The 18,735-nt window shown below is 53.6% G+C and overlaps 6 protein-coding genes across 6 annotated transcripts; 4 read left to right on the top strand and 2 right to left on the bottom strand.

The window, feature by feature from the left end:
* Positions 1-1,228: 1,228 nt before the first annotated feature.
* GLOTRDRAFT_45743 (ankyrin) lies at positions 1,229-1,720 on the top strand (the record flags this gene model as incomplete). Its single annotated transcript, XM_007869999.1, has 2 exons — positions 1,229-1,349; positions 1,398-1,720. Coding segments are annotated over 2 exons (444 nt in total), but the record flags the coding sequence as incomplete, so codon positions are not given.
* GLOTRDRAFT_139951 (uncharacterized protein) lies at positions 1,640-8,230 on the bottom strand. The gene is made up of 17 exons (XM_007870111.1): positions 8,049-8,230; positions 7,953-7,997; positions 7,832-7,898; positions 7,511-7,770; positions 7,114-7,458; positions 6,789-7,063; positions 6,411-6,722; positions 5,289-6,348; positions 4,059-5,229; positions 3,640-3,704; positions 3,299-3,586; positions 3,104-3,248; positions 2,973-3,048; positions 2,543-2,907; positions 2,368-2,491; positions 2,193-2,311; positions 1,640-2,128 (listed from the first exon to the last, which is right to left on the bottom strand). The coding sequence occupies exons 1-17, from the start codon at positions 8,082-8,084 to the stop codon at positions 1,863-1,865; spliced, it is 5,019 nt and encodes a 1,672-aa protein (XP_007868302.1). The 5' UTR covers positions 8,085-8,230; the 3' UTR covers positions 1,640-1,862.
* Positions 8,231-8,414: 184 nt separating this feature from the next.
* Positions 8,415-8,785, top strand: GLOTRDRAFT_111805 (uncharacterized protein; the record flags this gene model as incomplete). Its single annotated transcript, XM_007870112.1, has 1 exon — positions 8,415-8,785. A coding segment is annotated over exon 1 (327 nt), but the record flags the coding sequence as incomplete, so codon positions are not given.
* A 57-nt stretch (positions 8,786-8,842) lies between these two features.
* Positions 8,843-10,984, top strand: GLOTRDRAFT_131270 (uncharacterized protein; the record flags this gene model as incomplete). Its single annotated transcript, XM_007870450.1, has 7 exons — positions 8,843-8,953; positions 9,018-9,155; positions 9,244-9,388; positions 9,460-9,521; positions 9,579-9,963; positions 10,021-10,588; positions 10,648-10,984. 7 exons carry the CDS (start codon positions 8,843-8,845, stop codon positions 10,982-10,984), a joined length of 1,746 nt encoding a protein of 581 aa, XP_007868641.1.
* Positions 10,985-11,549: 565 nt separating this feature from the next.
* Positions 11,550-13,442, bottom strand: GLOTRDRAFT_139953 (homeobox-domain-containing protein; the record flags this gene model as incomplete). Its single annotated transcript, XM_007870113.1, has 4 exons — positions 12,866-13,442; positions 12,742-12,813; positions 12,677-12,688; positions 11,550-12,626 (listed from the first exon to the last, which is right to left on the bottom strand). Exons 1-4 carry the CDS (start codon positions 13,334-13,336, stop codon positions 11,550-11,552), a joined length of 1,632 nt encoding a protein of 543 aa, XP_007868304.1. The 5' UTR covers positions 13,337-13,442.
* Positions 13,443-15,973: 2,531 nt separating this feature from the next.
* On the top strand, positions 15,974-18,678 carry GLOTRDRAFT_111806 (uncharacterized protein). The gene is made up of 6 exons (XM_007870114.1): positions 15,974-16,257; positions 16,385-16,529; positions 16,591-17,023; positions 17,080-17,169; positions 17,225-17,856; positions 17,911-18,678. The coding sequence occupies exons 1-6, from the start codon at positions 15,995-15,997 to the stop codon at positions 18,616-18,618; spliced, it is 2,271 nt and encodes a 756-aa protein (XP_007868305.1). The 5' UTR covers positions 15,974-15,994; the 3' UTR covers positions 18,619-18,678.
* Positions 18,679-18,735: the final 57 nt, after the last annotated feature.

Genomic DNA, 18,735 nt, shown 5'->3' on the forward strand with positions numbered 1-18,735 from the left:
TCGAGCTTCCTGCTGTACTGTCACATGGAGACCACCTGAGGCCTGAAGGACAGAGGGAGTCAGGAAGGAGCGACATGATTAAATTGACCGATCAGCTTGATGCCCCAGGGACACTACCAGGACCAAGAAGTCGCACCTGTGGAAGCAGAGAGGGGACATCTCGGTCGAAATCAAAATTTCAGGAAATTGGATGGTCTAGGATCCCTTTGACATTTGAGATAGATCCTCGTCAGCGACAACAAAGCTTCAGCTGCGACATCCTAAAGTGCGGAAGGGTTAAGCGAGTGTCACATCGGAATTGTTTAGGTATCAGACCCAAGGTCACCACTATCCCATTCCATATCATCAAATGAAGACTTTCAAGAATCCGTATCGAACGGCTGCACCTGTGATTTCGAACAGACTAACTAGATGGAATGAGGGTGTGGCAACTTGAAGAGAATTCGGAAAACGCGTGTGGCGTCATGAGACGGTATCGGCCAAGTATCGGCCGTTCTTGTCCACCGCTATGCATGACCCCTGCTAGTCACTAGTCATTCCCCGTCATTTACTCAGTCTATATTGCTTGTCTTCGGGAAGATAGGGGTGGAATTATGCCGACTTTAACCACTACACCGTTAGCTTCACGCCAACTTGCTGCAAACTAAGCCTACACCAGACTGCTACCACTTCGTAGGCACCCCGAGCGCACCTTCAATCTGGAAACCGCCGTGAATGATGTTGACCGTCTCGACTGCCCTTCCTTTCCGCAATCGCACTTTTTATTGTCTGAACCCTCCCACGAGCGACTTGGGCTCCAAAAGCCGGCCCAGCTATTCATACTCGAGACTCGGAGGCAGACTTCGGACGTGCTATCTTAAACGTCCTGGCAACTACAAAATCTACGCGCCAAGGTCGACCGCGGCTGCTGGATACGCACGCATGATCGCCCGCACGCTCGGAGCAGCTGGGAAATCGAAGAGTCAGCTGGTCTCGCTGAGATCACCCGGGATCTCAGCCCTGCCTTTATCCTCTCACCCATCCCTGCACGTCGCTCTCAGGCCGTATAGCAACAGCACTCGCCCTGCGCCCTCTCAATCACCCGAGCTTCAACCTAATCTCGCGGCAAACATGGTATGTAAGCCCAGGAACCTCTATCTCCGTATCACCGACGGGCGGCCCATGCATCCAGGCAGACGGCGTGGATGTGCAGCCGCAGACGACCCCGGCCCCGCCGAGCGTCAATGACCTCCCCCCGGAAACGCTCGCTTTCGCGGCCCGGATGTTCGACGCTGCCCGGGAAGGAAACACCGAGCTCCTCGTCCAAGCCACTCAGCGCGGGCTGCCCGCGAACCTGACGAACGAGAAAGGTAGGTATCCGTCCTGCTCTCCAGCCTGGCACGTCTGACGTCCGGTAGGCAACACCCTCCTCATGCTCGCCGCCTACGCAGGCCACGCCGCCACCGTCCGCGGCCTGATCAGCGCGGGCGCCGACCCCAACCGGCTGAACGACAACCTCCAGTCCCCGCTCGCCGGCGTCATCTTCAAGGGGCACGACGAGATCGCGAAGATCCTCCTCGACGCCGGCGCCGATCCGCGGCTGGGCAAGCCCAGCGCGATCGAGACGGCGAAGATGTTTGGCAAGAACGACATGCTGCAGCTGCTGGGCGCGAACGAGGAGGATGTGGGCGACGTTCCGAACGCGGTGCGGTTGATGGCGGAGGCGAATGCTAGGAAGTAGCATGGAGGGCGGATGGTTGTAAGTACAGTATAGAGTTTGTAAGTCCACAATGTATCGTTATGTATATAGTGTATCATCAGTGCGTCAAGTCCTGTACATCTAAAATACCAATACCCAAGCCCAAGCTTCGTATGAGGGGTACCTACCGACCGACCCCCATCTCCTTCCCAATCTCCCTTAAGCATTCCCTTGCGAGTCCCCTCGCGTCGAATTCCCTCACCGCCTCCTTTTCACTCTCAACCCCGTCTGCTCCTCCAGACTTCGAAGTGGTCACCCACGCAGTGGGCGTCTTCCTCGGGATGGCGGCAATCTCGCACAGCACGTCGTAGAAGTGGAACAGGTGCGCCTTCGAGGACCGTTTGATCGAGTCTGAGATGAGCTCGGATGGGCTGGCGTCCGCGGGCACGGCTGGGTTTCGATGAGAATGATTTATCATTATCGGCAGTTTATCCCAGATATTGAATACACGTACGCGGTTGTTCGACGCAATACTTGGAAGGCGCGTCCGAGAAGGCCGCCCAGAGCACCCCGGGCCACAGCTTCATCTCAAGGAGCTTGCGGAGCACGTAGATCAGCTCTTCCTCGCGCACCCTATCGCACGCACGGTTGACTTAAGCCTAACGTCGGATCGGGACTTGTCAGCTCACCTGGGGAAGGGCATGTTTCCTCTCAGCGCCTCATCTGCGATGTAGCTGACCAGCGTCATCCTGCACCGGCTCAGCAGCGCTGAAAGACTGAGCGCGGCTACACGCCGCCGTGATGATTCCTGATCTAGTGACCACCATGTGGCTGGCGCTTCTGCACAGTAAAAAGGAGACGTACCAGAAGACACATCCGAAGCGAGCAAGAACAGCAAGTCAAAGCACCAGTACGAGAACCTCTCCCGCGGGTACTCGCGCCCGCGCTCGGTGGTCCCGACGTCGTACACCCTATCCTTCTCCGCTGCCTTGTTGGATTTCTTTCCATGTGGAGGGGAGGGGGGAGGCGTCTGCACGTAATGAGACTCGCTGAAGTCCAATAGTTTGCTCCCCTGGTGGAGCACCTTCGCGAGATGCGCAATGAGGTGGTCGGGGACGCGGGTGTCGCCTAGGTGCGGCACGACGTCGATCTCCAGGGACGATAAGAGCGCCAGATCGAAATTCTCTTCCGCTTCCTGCATTTCGAGTGGCATCGTTTCAGTCTCCGAACTGCATCGAGAACGCGCGGGACATCGTCAGCAGGCTCGTGTGCCCGTACTAGAACAGCATCGTACCAGTCAGCCAGAATGGCACCACGGAAGACATCGATAACTTGGCGCCATATACCTTCCACACGATCGTCGGGTATTTCTAGGAGCGTCAGGCTCAGCAAAACTTCAGATGCAAGCAATCCTGCGCAGCTCACCAGAACCCATGGACTCGATCTGCGGCCCGCAGTCTTTGACAATCCGTAGGAAGCTCGTGGTGGCAGTCTTCCATAGCGGTAGATCTTTTCCGTACTTGGATGGAGCTGGGCACTCGTACTTCATCTTGATAGGAATCGAGTACGCCTGAATAACAGTCAGCATTTAGACCGAAATCAAAATTACGCATCGCTCACAGAAATTACGACTTCCAACGTTCCATCTGTATATATGTCCGCGTTGTCCTTGAACTGAAGGAATAGGTCCACAAGCATCGGCATGCATTTCTTGCACAGCCCAATGTATGTAATCCGTTTCCTAGGTTTACTGGCAGTTTGTGATGATTCGGCAGTTGAAGGCTCGACAGGTACGTCGAAGGCGGCGACGAAGGGGAGGGTGATATACTCCGACAAGTCCTTCAGCACTAAAGATGGCACGCCACTCGCGCCTAGGTCAACGTCGGAGATAGTGTCTATAACGACCGTCTACACAAACGAACAGATCAGAGAGGAGGTCTGGGGGAAATCGACAAGCTCACCTGAACCGGGGTAAGTGCATCAATATCAGGCCGATAATCAGGAGAATTCTGATACGTCAGAACACCTGGTCCGCAGAGTTAGTATTCAGGTGACGAAAAGAGGTCTTAAGCAAACCTGCCTTTCAGAATCGCTGCCAAACGGGATAAGCGATCCAGGGGCCATTCCACAGAATCGAGATGTCGACTGACTGAGCGGGTACTTCGGATCACGTTGACGAAAGCTACCAAGCTTTCCTGAGTGAAGGGCTTCAAGCCGCTCCCTTCAATCTGTGGACCACTCCTTCGGAGTACAGTACTTCCGATCTCAGTGCAAGCTTGCCACACTCGGTTCCAAGCCTCTGATACCTTTGGCCTGAGCTCGGTTTCAGCTTCTCTGGAAGCTACAACCGCCTTCTCAAGCGAGCGAAGAGCAGGCGCACTGATAGTTCGATGGTCGAATAATACGGCGTCCTGGATATGGTTTACGAAGATATCCCATAGTTTGCTGAATGATTCAAGTCGCATAACCTTTGCCGTTAAGAACTCGCTGAATATCGAGCCTATAGACTGCAGCGCCAAGATCTTAGACTCGTTCCATGCTTGTCCCGGATTAACAGAGGAAGCTGGCAAACCCGGCGTCCCCGAAACAGCAGTTTGCCTCATAGCCGTCGTAATGGAATCAAGAAGAGGGAATGTGACCTTCCAGATGCATTCCTCCCACGTTTCTAAGCTGAGCGTCGCACCGTACAGCTGCAATGAACGGAACAGTGTTTGAATGGCTCCCACCCGTACTTCTTGCCGAGCATCTGTACAGAGCCCCAAGACCTCCAGGAGCAAGAACATCCACAGAGAACTGTAGATAGGCTCCTGCTCCGCGTCCTTACGCTTAGCCTGGATGGAGTCGGAGACGCCCCAGAGTAAGCTCTCCGCCGCGGTCAAGGCGATATTCGTGTCAGCTTGACGCCCAAACTGCCCGAGGGTGCTGATGCACAGGCGCAGGTGTTCAGGGGACAGAAGAGAAAGTGAGTCACAGACCAGAGTCAGCGAGGAAAAGGCGATCTTGACGTTTGCAGTGTAGCTCTTTTCGCTGACATAACCCAGAGGGGGAGGCTTCGCACGAAGTGTACCGGGCGAAGACGCCGAAGACGAAGCGTCATCGGAGGATACTAACGAGGAGACAGGCCTGCATACGCTAGCCAACATCTCAAAGATAGTCTCCCATCCTACCACCAATGTATGACCCGACGCTAAAAGGATTTGATGCAACGTCTCCAATCCCATCCTACGTATTTCGGCACTTGCACTGCTGGAAACAAATCCCTCAGCGGAATCTGGGATAACCTGTCTAGACAAGACATCAATAACTCTGCGCTGGACCTGAGCTTGTAGGTCTCCCGGCGTGGTCAGGTTCCTTGGGATAACGATAAGGATATCGTCCAGTGTACGCGCTGCTTGAATACGGATGGCGGATGGCGCCGACGGGTGCCGCAACACGAACAAGAGGTGGCTAGTGATAGAATCCCAAGCAACCTCCAGAGAGCGGTATATCAAACGGTGAATGTTTAGAAGGGCAACACCGCCGAGTTTGGTGATACCAAAGTCACCCGATCGCTAGGAAACAGTTCGATGATCTATGGTAAGAGTCTAAGATGTGAACATCCATCACGTACCAGGGTCCGCGGCAAATGGATTCCGCTCACTCTCCTGCGATGAGCAGCATCAGACGGCGGGCTGACTTGGAGTGTCTGAGAGTCCTCTGTCTCTGTCAGAATACTGACAACCTCCGTCTGCATACCGACCATCTCAGAGCTGAGTTTACATAGTGCGGACACGAAGTCTTGGAACGCAAGATCGTCCAGATTCTTCGAGGCATCAAACAAACGCTGGATAGCGCTTAAGACACTATCTGCATCCAAATCGGAGAGTAGGGGATGTCGATTAGGCTGCTGGTTCACACTGCCGCCAGCGCTCGGGATTGCGCCAGAGGATGCGACTGCGCGCAAAGGCGGCGCTCCCGTACCCGAAGCAATGCGTCTCCCGGCCGTAGACTTCGTTCCTTTGAAGGTCAACACATAGTCCGCGTTCTGCAACGCCTCTAGCACTATGGACCAGCCTTCCCCGAGGCTACCAGCTAGGAATAATGCACTAGTGATAAAGATTTTGAGGCATGCCATGTTGCGCTCGGACAATCCAGGAGGCTGAGTAGGTGCCGTCAGCCCAAGGCCGTCCGTCAAGGAAGCCGCCGTCCTAGGTGTCGCAGGTTCGACGTAAGACTCGAGGCTCGACACAACACGCGACGGTACGGCGAATTTCGCGAGGCTGTTCAGGAATGCATCCCGAGGAGTAGTGAGCCCGAACATACCGGAGACGTTCGTCACGGCTTGATAGCTCGCCAGGACCTCCACGAAAAGCTCGTCCGACAGATTAGTCGAGATGATGAACGACAAGGCAGCCAGGAGAGCGGGCCAGCCATCCTGCACCATAGCACGCACAAGCCGAAGCTGCTTCGCGACTGAGTCCTCAGCTGGGAGGGTGTCCAGGTCCAAAGCGCGCGGGGCCCTGATTACTGACTCGCCAGCTGCTCGTGGTTTCTGGACCATGATCGAGTTGTAGACCGGCGCCGCAAATGTGACAAAGCCCTCGCATAGCGATACGATGCACTGGACGGCTAGCAGATAGATATACGCTTCTGGGATCGCGGGTGCGTCCGCCTTGTCGAGCTGATCTATGCTATTTCCGACATTGCAAGCCTGCTCGAGATCATCATCATCGACACCCTGCGGGGGACTCACCACTGCAGCTTCATAGCTGATCCTTGGATACTCAACCCCGCCTCCTGCCCCATCATGCCGACCATACCCGACATAGTCGCGCTTGCGGCTGTAGCTACCATACCGGCGACGCCGCCGACGTCATACGAGGAAGGACTCTCACCGATGTTTCCTTGCGCGACTCCGACGCCCTGCATCTGGGATCCTACTCCTAACAGCGCAGGTTTCTCAGTCACCAGCCGGTTCAGGGCTGTGATCAGAGAATAGAAGACCTTCGACCCCGGCTGGTTGGAATCATAGCGATCGTAGACATTTCGCATCAGTTCGGAATCGCTGCATAGTCTTGAGACCGACGGCGACAGCATCAGCACAGTTCAGAAGAGAGTGTGTCCGACTAACCCTCGCATTATTTCCATCGCAAGAACACGCATCCACTGTGGTCTCGGTGCTGCAGAGTCAGAGGGTACGCTGGGGTCCGGATCTCCTCCGACAATTTTGATCAGAAGCATGAGGAACACCTCCGTCTCCGTCTTCAACTCCAAAGAGAACTGCTTGAGCAGAAGGAATACAACCCTAGTGCAGCGTAACGTCAGCGGGAACGCTGGACGATCGGAAAGAGCCTTTAGTAAGAGGGGACACAGGTGATGTTGAAGTAGAAGTTGCAGTTCTACGTGCTAGGCAGAGTTCAGCGAGGCATCCATATGGGGATATAATACGAGGATACCTTGCGAAATAAGTCATGGTAGTTGGCGAGTACGCTCTCTATAAGCTCCAGTGCCAACGTCTTGTGGAGATGGTCAAGCCTCAGGAAGTGAGGTTTCTCGGCATTGGCTAGGAGACAGAGGTCTTCGAAGACGGCGAACGCATCTCTGGCTGAAGGACGTAACAACTTGTTGGAGCCGTCAGGTAGAGTAATTTCTTCCAACAATTTATGATCCAGCTCCTCCTGGTTGTCCTCATCGACGACTTTGTCCACCACGAACATTACGAGTTGACGCAACGTCGCAGCCGCCGTAGATGAGACTACTGCTATCCTCGATTCCTGCAACTTGAAACATGATAACAGAGCCTGTTTTGGGCAGTCATTTACGAGCATGAACGACCAAGGCCACAGTACGCACATCTCCTAGTAAAGGGCCATGAACAGCAGGATAGTTGGTGATAAGCGAAGTCAGCGTCTGCAGAATCCGTAGCTGAATGTCGACTCCTTGACTCATGCAGTCGTTCATAGTATTGATAATCCCCGGAACTGCGGACATAGGAACCGCTTTAAGAGTGATAAGCCGGGTTAGTGAGCCCAAGGAAATGGCGACGACTTTCGCATTCCTTGTAGCACATCCCATAAACACCGGTTTCAGTAAATCATCGGACTGCGGCCCATCTATGATAATACTCCTTCAGTCAAACATGGCAGCCGTCCTGCATAGGTTGCGACCACGCACCAGAGGCTAAGTTTGCCGTAGCCTGTTCAGGTGACGAACGCAAGATAGCCAGTGACTTCTCAGCAGCCTGAATTCACTCCTTAGCCATAGGACGCTGTAAGTAGAACACTGCGACAGACACCTCGCGGACATCGGGATGCTTGCGTTTCGTCTCGCTCGCCAACGACTATTGCCATATGAATTATGCTTGCCATCCTCGCATAGAATCCACGCCTACCTGAAGCTCAGTCACCAGGAATGCGAGCGAGCTCATCTTCCACTCTACGAAGTAGCAGCCACGAAATTACAGGTTTATTCACGAACAGCTTCCGAGCTAGAAGAACATCTATGTCGTACACGACTGCAGATCCGACTGAAGCCGACCAGGTTGAGAGCGAGCACCGCAAAGCAAGAACGCTGACAGTGAACAAGGACGCAAAACGTGCTGAAGTACTAATCAAGCTTCCGACGTGTTCAGTACTTAGTATGATGCGCCGTCCGTCGACTTTCTCACATTACTCACACAGCCACTGGCCACAATCGCGTCTTTCGTCCTTCAACAACGTTTCGGACGGTACGCAACGCAGCCTGTGTTCCAGAAGACCACTGCCATAGACGTCAGGAGAAAGCTTGGTATCTGGCAAGTCTATGCAATCCTCGAAACGCGTTAGACTGGATGATTCTCGTTCCCCTTCTGTAGAAGAAATTCCTCGACCCCCTTCGAGCCATGTTGTCAGCGACGAGGGCGATGCTGAAGGAGAGCAGTGCAGTATATGCTTACAAAGGCTTGAAGACCGTACCGTCATACCAACTTGTTCCCATGAATTCTGCTTCGAATGTCTCCTTGTATGGGCCGAGCAATCCAGGCGATGCCCACTCTGCCAGCAACCTGTAGGGGACTATGTGATACACAAAATCCGGTCGAAGTATGATTATCAGAAGCATTTCTTGCCGCCGTTACGATCGGCCTCTCCTGCTCCATTACGACGGCTCTCGTCCGAACAGTCAGCGGCTGTCCGCAGGACTGTTAGGATGGAGCGTGAATGGGGCAGGAGGCGGCGGAGGGAAAGGGAGGAAGCCGATGCCCTGGAAAGAGCCATAAGTAAACGACGGTGGATCTACGAGCACGATCTCTATGCCAAAGTGAGTGTAATCTATGGGTAGTGTTGTGCGTCTTCCCACAATGTAACCCCCAACCCCCCGCAAGCATGTTGCCTCCAACCCTTACACACGCTACCGTCCCCATCCTACTCCCGCCCAATTCTCTGCCTCTGCAGACCTACAGAGTCGTGCGGCCATTTTTGTGCGGAGGGAGCTAAGAGTCTGGCCCAGTCTGGATGTAGAGGTGCGTCCTATCCACAGCTAGTGATAGCCTTGCGGAAGTGCTATATATCATGTTCCTAATACCGTATACATGATTCAAATGCACCTAGTTCCTCACAACGTTCATCTTGTCATTGATGAAATCCATCGATATACGCTCCGAATCCGCTATCAAACTCTTGGCCGAATTTCTTGACATGGACCAGCCATACGTCCAGGGTGGCCGCTACAAAAATGCTGAACACTTCGCCCATGGTGAGTTTAGTCTGTATGCTCTACCGTATCTACAATCAGGCTTATATACGTTGTTGCGCAATTTAATACAGAGGTTTACTCATATCTACGCTCTCCTTACCGCGATCTCTCAGTATACGACTCCGTGGTGCAGGTAAGACTTTTTAAGCCGCGGGTTACGGCCCGCCCTCACTGTCTTTCACGCCCGCAGTATGATACGCCAGAAGACATCCCTCAACCTCCACATGAAGACCCGCCCCGTAGCAGCCGCTGGCGTCCCTCCGTCTCCAGATCCCCGTCCCCACAGCCTGGCCCATTCACGCGTCGTGAATCCCGTCGCGGACAGTCCGAATATGTCAGTGAGTCGCCTCATGATGGGTCGGCGTCCAGGTCTTCGGCAGGAAGAAAGCGGTCGTACGGGGAACGCTCCAGCGATGTAGTGAATCAGTCGACCGGCCGTGCACGGCGTAACAGGGATGTACAGCGCGGAAGGCCAAGCGAGAATCCGACGCGGAGTGATACTCCTCAGCCGAGGCCTCAAGATCGCAAGGAAGACCACGGGACCCAATCAATAAATCGGGATGACGTTGTTATGGGTGAGTTTATTCACAGGCTTAGTCGTCCTGTATCCTGCTTACTTGCAATTGCCATAGTGGGAGCAGTAGCTGGCAGGGACAAGGGAAAAGCCAAGGCCAATACGGTGGATATCATCGACATCACTGAAAGTGATAAGGAGGGAGATCTGCGCTATAATTCGACGGTCGAGGCGGCCGCTCCTGCCAATGGAACAGCGTTGCGGGGAGGACCTGAGGCAGCGGCTGATACTCCGGCAAGCTCCACGCTACCTTCGCACCCAGCGGTGACAGGCACACAATCAACCGACCAACCCAGCGGAACAGAGGATCATGGGGTCAGCGGGTCTCCTGCGCGGATCGACGGTGGCCCAAATCCTCCACGACGCGTTCGGCCGCGGTTGAACCTTCGGGACTCTGTGCACGCTCATCTCAACGGGCGAACCCGTCGACCGGGAGACGCCGCTCAGATTCAGTCGGCGGATCTGGCGGAACTCCCGTCCATGGGAACCTCTTCTGCTCAGGGCCGCCTGGCTGCGGCTGCTCCTTCTCTGTTGGCTCGAATTACGGAATCGAAATCAAGTTCGTCGTCCGGAAATATACAGGCTGATAAAGCTCCCGGTAAGGCGGATAACGACCAGGGTGCAGGGTTAGTTGTTGACGTCTGCGCCATATTATTATATACTGATAGCTAGCCTGACCCCACAGTCAAGTTCAGGAAGAGGCTCGTTCCGTGGCGAGTGGCAAGGTTGACGGCTCTGACCCGCTCCAGGAGTTTGTGAATCCGTCGACATCAGCGAGTCCGAGGGACGTGGCAAGTCTGCGGCAACGACTGCAGGAGAAACTAGAAGAAGAGAAAAGGCGCCACCAGCCCGGACATGAGGTCGGGAAGTCGGAGCTTGTGGCTGCCACGCGTGCTTCCTCTGAAAGCGGGGACATTGGGAACGTGGATACTCTTGCAGCGGAAGGCAAATTACGCATGCAAGCTCGATTGCGCGCACGTCTTGCAATGGCGAAGAAAGGCATGGCCGAGGGTCAATGCTGACTCTTCTTCTGTGGATGACAAGGGTTAGCGGACGTCGGACCTGCAATAATAGATCTTACTGTAGCCACATTCGAGAATGACGGGACGATGGTCGGAAAGGAGGCTGCGACAACTGGTGAAGATTCTAGCGGATACGTAGTCTGCAGACGAGTTCTCCCATTACAGTTCCAAGATACAAGGATGCTACAATACTTTGTTAATGACAGTTGCGCATGTGGTGTGATGATGCAGGACAAAGACAGAAACTATTAGAAGACTAACATACGAAGAAGTAGAAGGCCGGTAAAAATAAAGGTAATAATGTAGTAGAGTCGAGCATTAGTTGGCGCAGAATATAGCAGACTAGTGGTGCGAAGCGGAGATAAGGTATAACGGAGACCGCGAAGCGAGTGACGAACGAAAGAGAGGCATGCAAAAGAGTGAAGATGAGCACAGAACACGGGTAAGGCCCAGAATTACACATTAAGGAGATACTATACGTATATGTTCGTGATAAGACATAGAATCGTCATGATTGGGGCGATACCGCCAGTCCCCTTCTCGGCGGGCGTTATTGACTTCGTTCTCATTCGGGTGGAGAGTCGTCAGCAGGACGTTCATGGGAACGAGCGGTAGGACTCGAGGGGGTCTCCGGAGTAGGTACGCTGGTGTAAGAGAGCGCAGAAGATCGGACAGGGTCAAATCTTGTACTGCGCAGCGGAGGTTGTGGCGTGCTTTCTCCATTGGAAGACCCCTCGTCTCTCGCGACAGGCTGTCCCGGAGCCGTATGTATTGAGGGCTGCTGACTGGAAGTGTCGAGGGGAGATGTGCGGCCCTCAGTATAGTAGTACGAGCTACCAGGGCGGCTCACCGACGACGAACCTGGGCGAGAAAGAGGTGAAAATGTGTCGGGATCCCACTGCGGCGCGGGTTGCAGTGCGAAGGGCGGAGGGATGATAGAGAGCGACGGCCCGGGTACGTCAGGGGGAACGTGAGCGAACGGCGGATCATGCGTAGATGTCGTGCGGGCAAAGTCGAAGGATGTCATGGTAGATGGGGCCGAGCTAGGGAGTCGCTCGAATCTTGATAAAGGATACCCTGGAGGCATCGTTCGGGGAAGGTGACTAGGAGGTCGGTCGAACGTCAGAGGCGGGAGAGTCAAAGAAGGGTCTATAGGATAAGGATGTTCTCTGTCCGGAACCGGGGCAGGGACTGAGATAGGGTGGCGAGAGACCGGACGACCTGAGTAATGTAGGCTAGATTGCAGAAAATATGGGGTGCTATCAAGAGACTGTGATAGTCGGGATGACCGTCGGTGGCGACTCGCCGTCTCCCCGCCTCTGATGGGTGAGATCGAAGGAAAGGCAGGACCAGGGATTCCTGGCCCGGATAACTGCGAGCCGAGGCCAAGGAAGGGGGACTCAACTGCGAATCGCTGGCTAGACTGCTCCGACCCCGCGCTCGAAGCACTACTAGGAGCGGCTTCTTGCGGACTCACACCTCCTGGTTCGGGCCTTGCGGTCCCAAACGTCAGAAAGGAAGCAGAGTTACCCACAGACGCTGAAGGGGCTCCTGGGACGTTGGGGAACGGCCCATACTGCGGAGGTCTTGCCACAGGGGTGGCGGCTTGACTTCGGGGTCGTTTGGCTTTCTGGCGTTGGTTCTGGTACTTACTTAAGATGTGTCGTGGTTTGTAAAACCATTCAAACTCACCTGGAACCATATCTATAACATGATTGAGAATGAGCTAGGAGGGGATCGTCTGTGGTGGGACATACCTGGACCTTCCTTGCACTCAAACCTATCTGGCGACCCACTTCTTCACGCATGGCAGTCGTAGGGAAACGTGACTGTGAGTAGGTAGGAAGTCAGGATCGCTCGCAATTCAGGTACATTACGCACCTGGGCCAGGAGTGCATGCAAAACCGCAGATTGATGCGGAGTCGTGAGGGTCCTTGTACGCTTCTTCTTAAGAGGAAGTGTGTCTGAAGGTGATCTCTCAGACCGCTCATTTCTACCCCCTTCATGCTCCGTGTCCGCCAGATCCGCCTGCGAGTTCGAGGATGACCCTGAAGGACTCGACATCCTTGGTCTTCTAGTGACACCCCCAGGCAACTCTTCTGACTCTGCTCTCGTTCTCTTCCCCCCGCGCCCACCAGACACGCTTTGGCTAGATTCCGCCCGAGGTTTTGCGTCCGCTGTAGTAGAAACGGGTTGGCGTGCTGGTGCTCGTGTCTGCCTCGACGCTTCGGCAGGACTATGTTCGTGTGATTCTCGTGAAGTTGCGAATAAGTCGAAAGAATGTTGTGTATCTGTAGCTTCAGATGGATTAGATGGATTAGGCGTCGGTGTAGAGGACGGTGAGCGAGACATCCGGTAATTATGAGCAAAGTAACAAGAAATACAGCAGAATCAGAAACGAAAACGTAGCCTCAGGGCATCTGAGGCGCATGCGCCGGGGGAAGGGGGAGGAAGGGAACGAAAAGAGACCAAGAGTCTATACGCATCGGCTTGAAGTCCTTTCATTGAGCTCGGGGGAATTAACCCGGCAACGGCTCAGGCCACCGATACGCGTTCTCGAGAACGTCGCTACAATAATGCAAATTAATTAACGTGAGCAAAGATTCTGCGCGGCTGTCCATTGCGAGTTTCGTAGGCGGTTAATATTTTTACCACCGAATATTGGTCCCACACAACGGCTGGATCTGGTGTGACTAACGCTCGAATAACGTTCAGACACCGCTTTTGAACACGAAAGCTGCTGAGAGTAGCTTGTAATGTCCCCAACATTGGATATGAGAAAGCCTAGGTCCCCTGTTGCCACAGCAGCTCCCCGAGAAATAGCCAGTACGACGACTGATACCAGGCAACGGTTGCGCGCAATATGTCGCCAAACAAGTTCGCGAGTTATAGCAACGGGACGACTGTCATGGCGCACCTGTTTACTCAGGGGCAGGAAGCAAGCACTGACGATTTCTAACTCCGCGCATGCCATACGAACGTAAATACCGAGTAGTGAGATCAACGAGACGTCCGTTGTTGGGCGGATTGTCGTGACAGCATCCGTCGGCCAACGATATGTACGGTGTCAATTGCCGGATGGGGTAATTTCAAATGGGATACCGGAGCCGGCGTCGAATGGTGTGGTCAAGATTCCCCATCAACTGGGAGTTCTCAGTGTATAGAGAAGGTGATGCTTGCTTTATATAGCAATTCTGGCTAAGGATCTGAGAGCAACGTCAACAGCGGCCAGTCTGGCCATTGTACGGTAGCCTCGTGTTACTATGCAGATCCGAGTGGATGTGAACGCTTGGGTCGTTACCGTCAGCGCAGATGGGCTTATCGGAGTCGCTATACGGACCATCCTGTATCGATGTTGCTATACGGAGGGCCCGGGAGGGGGCACGCCCACTATGCCCAGAGCCAGACATAAATAGGATCGCATATTGTAAAGCTGGTCGCGTGGTGCATGGTTACGACCGCACTACTCAATATAATCTGACTCTCATCACTGGAGATGGCCTGATTAGGTGAAGGGTATCACGCAGAAAGAAACCACCGACCGGAAGACGGAGCGAAGATGCTCGCTATGATGCAAGGCGTTGTCTCACGACGATATATCGAGCCGCAAGTAAGGCTCACAGAGACTTGAAAGGAAGGTGGGGACCTTGAAAGCGCTCGGGAATTTCTTTCGGGCGAGTGACGCCAGAGTTGCAGGATAAGCCGAACCACATCCTTGGGATTTCAGGATTTTGTCCTAGTGTGTAAATCGGATCTTCAGTCTCTGTAAAGGCCGATTGCAGCGGTACCTACACGTCCTGGATCTGACCGACGCCGATACAAAAAAAAAGCCACACGAGTGGAGTCATTCCTCGGCGAATACATATCCAGGTTCTGACCCAACCTAGAGATGATAATCCTCCGCAGAAGTGGCAACCCGTTATATCCAGGAGACCGAGGCAAAGCCAGGCAATCCCCTTCGGGAAGTCGAGGATCCATATTTTATAGTAAAATGTGCCGTCTGATACTACGGAGGATCAGGGTTAGCGGAAACCTAGAGGTATAGACAATAAGCGCGGTTTGAAATTAGACTCGAGGTGCAAAAAGGGACCAGGATCGAGACTATTGAACCCACCTTCTGCCAGCAATCTAATCTGTCGTATTTCATTTGAAACCCGCCTTGAACTCGCCTTAGGCAGGCATCACGGGACTGGACTACATAGCGTTCTCGCGGGGAGGGCGGACGACTACGCAACTTTCCCATTGAATTACGGCCTGGGCAGAAAGCTCAGTTCTGGTGATACGAGGAAGAGCATGTACATGAAACGTCACCGATTTGGCTCCCATATTTGTCACGTCATAGCGATACTTAAAATAAGGAGACCCCGAATTGCAGACGTCCTTCTCGCGATACGGCACAGGGTACAAGCCTAAGGAGACAACAAAAAGAGAGAAGCGCCGTCAAAAAACAATAAGAAATCCCTGCGACATAAATGCCTGTGCTCGAGCTCCGCATATTCCTGAGAATATGTATATCTGCCATTGACACAGGGGGAGTTCCTAATATTTACTTCCAACTAGTCGGTATAAATCTGTCTGAAAGGGTAAAACACCATGAGGGAGATATATCAAGGGGATAAGTGCTAACCAAGTGTCCTTTCTCGGTGCCGTCACGTCTGCGAGTCCCATGCGCAAAGGCGTCGGAGGGGAGCGCGGGCCGGGGGGGGGGGGCAGTTAATGCCAATGGGGGTTATCGCAGAGTACCCGGCTTTCGGGGGATAACATGAACGTACAAGTATTTGACCCGACAGTTGGAAGTTCCAGAAGTAAATTATGTGCTGGCGTACTTACTACTTACACTTACCCCGACTTGAAGCTTGCCAGTGTACCGACAGCGTACCGACTTGCATCTTTCTAGGGTTAAGAATATCAAATCATGCTTACGTATGCATTATCGACTAAAATAGTAAATGTTCCGGTGACGCCGGATACCGGACGGCGCCTCCGTATGTTCCTTGGTCTTGCTACAGGATGAGCTCTAGTTCGTCTTCCTCTCCCGACCCCGGCATCGATGCGGTCGGCGCCGACGATGTTAATAAAGCAACTTCAAGACCGTCCGGGTCTGGCATTAAGCTTGTTCTACCGCCGCTGAAGGCTGTTAAACCTCTGAAAAGGGGAAAGAAATCCAAGGGGTCGACGTTCGTTCAGGATGAAGGGGTTAGAAAGGCTCCAAGACCGGTCAAACTCAAGCCTTTGAAGGAGGTGTTGGCTAAGCTGATTGCTCAGATTAAGAAGTGAGTCTTTTTCGAGTTGGCGCGTTATTCACAAGGTCGATGATATGGCTCATGGCACGGAATATCGCCCTTGAGTCCGCTCGGCGAATGCTCAGGACGCTAATTACATGTTTCTCTACCCACATAGAAAGGACGACTACGCGTTCTTCCTGCGTCCAGTCGATGAAGTCCAAGTACCTAATTACAGAGATGTGATTAAGCAGCCGATGGACTTCGGTACCATGACCGAGAAAGTCAACAAAGGCAGATATCGTTCACTCGACGAATTTTCTGTGAGTACTGAACCTTCGACCCCCTCCTTGAATGTCGTCAAAAGTATAACTATCGACGCAGAACGATTTTCATCTCGTTACGAACAATGCGAAAACGTTCAATCCCCCGGGGACAATCCACCACATCGAAGCTGCTCGCATCGAAGCATGGGGAGAGCAGCACATCGAGAAGGCCCGCCTTTCAGTGATCGAACACGAAGCAGACTGGAATATCGACATCGAGCGGGAGGATTCTGTGCATCCCGTAGGTGATGAGGACAGAGGTACGCCCATGGATATTGACGGTACAGCCACGAACGCCCCGTCACCGTCGGTGACCTCTGCCGCCGCAACACCAGCCCCGTCACGACGCAGGCGGAAGGTACCTCAAGCTCCAGGTACTATTTCTGAGAGCATTGACGAAGAAGGTAGGCTGCCTGGTTCGAAAGACGGACTTGGAGCGTTCCCATATGGGAGTGACTGGGCTGCTTTGATGCTGAGCCTTAAATTGAAGGGTACGGTGTATACCTTCATCAAGGTATCGAGTCATGCTGAAATCTACGGCATGCAGGTAAGAAGAAGCGGACGAAGAAAGAGCGCCTAAGGCTGGAGAAAGGCGGACCACCGTTTGCTGCTGACGGGAGCTTAGACTATGTTGAGAGTGAGTTCTGGTTGCCAGGCCCGTCTCCGGATCTATTTGCTAAGGCAGTCAGCAGTGGACGAACCGTTCTCTGCCTTATCCGTATTCGCCCCGGAGCCACTCGAGGTTCCCCGATTAATGCCTTTGTATTCGTCGCCGGCCACTTCAGACTCCACGCATGTGCCGTACGTAGCTCCCGTCAATCTGCCGCTGGAGAAACCCATGCCGTCGATCGACCCGTCACTTCTCACCCCTCCGGTCCCGCCCAGACGACGGCACTGGACGGTCAACCGCAATGCATACAGTCGTGGGAGGGGTAAAGAACGTGAGGAGGACGATACAAATTCCGCCCCAGGCCCGGAACCTAGAGAAGCTCACGCACTGGACTACGGTTCGTTCTCAGTGCTACTCGGGAAGCTAGAGGAAGAGATGCGGACCAGGGGCACTGGTGGATATTCCACCGCTGTCTTGAACTCTGAACAGAAAGTAAAAGGTGCTATACACTCCAGCCTGCAGGCGTCCAGCAGCTCTCCGGTCACCAATGGAAGTGTGCCAGACGGATGGAATGGAGATGATTATTGGGATAGAAGTAAAGCTGCCGAGGCCCAGGAAATCCTCCGGGCTATTGTCTACGGGGGCGTTGAAGGGCTGGCTTATCTGAGGAGTGTAGCTGAATTCGTAACATCTACAACGAGTCAAGCCGAGAGAGTGAGTATTGTCGGTATACGTCCGGATGTATATCCTGAACACAGTCTTTCACAGCCTTCCGTGTCTTCGGAGTCTGCTCTAGGCATGCCTCTGGCGGCGTACGTCGAGAAGCATATCATTGACCCTCTCACTGGTGGGCGACACCGCCTTCTCAGCGAGACGGTCTCTCGGCTGTCAAATCCCAAAGCATCCGTGTCCTCCGAGGTTGCGCAGCAGGTCCCTCGATCTGTCAATGTCTATCCGCACGCCAGTCGAGCACTCTCTCTCCTCCGCTCCGTCGTATCATATCCCATCGATATGGCCTCTCTAATCCGGTCTCCGAATGAGTTATTCGTCGCAGAGTCGGAGTGGGTCGGTGCTAATTACAGGGAAAAGTTATTGCAGAAAGAAGAGGATGAGAAGGAGAAAAAATTGGTGGAAGAACCGGGGAGGAATGCGGCAGAATATCTCGCTTTTGCCATCAAAAATCATCAGGAGGCAACCATCTCGACAAGCGATGCATTGCCTGCGTCGGAAGGACCAGAGGTCTATCAGTATGCTCTCGATTCCGTGACTAGCTTATTCGACGAGCTAGAGCAAAGAAGAAAGGAGACAGGTTCAGTGAGTCTCGGACAGGATGGAACGGAGGACCCTGTGGCGAGGAAGGTTAGGCTGAGCTTACTGGCGTTGGCGAAGCGGGCGCCCCTAGACAAGATCGCAAAGTTACCTCCGGAATTGGTGCCTGCGCACCTTCGACATGTCGTCCCAACATTGGGTGCCTGATCTGTATTGCATTAATATTGTATTGTATGTAGAATAGTTCGTTGTAGTTCTATTTCTCGGAATCACTTTGACTCCGATCATGTTCGGTGGTAGCAGTAATGCCGCGGTAGTCGGCAG

The sequence above is a fragment of the Gloeophyllum trabeum genome, assembly GCF_000344685.1.
Source record: "Gloeophyllum trabeum ATCC 11539 unplaced genomic scaffold GLOTRscaffold_00011, whole genome shotgun sequence".
Taxonomy (NCBI): Eukaryota; Fungi; Basidiomycota; class Agaricomycetes; order Gloeophyllales; family Gloeophyllaceae; genus Gloeophyllum; species Gloeophyllum trabeum.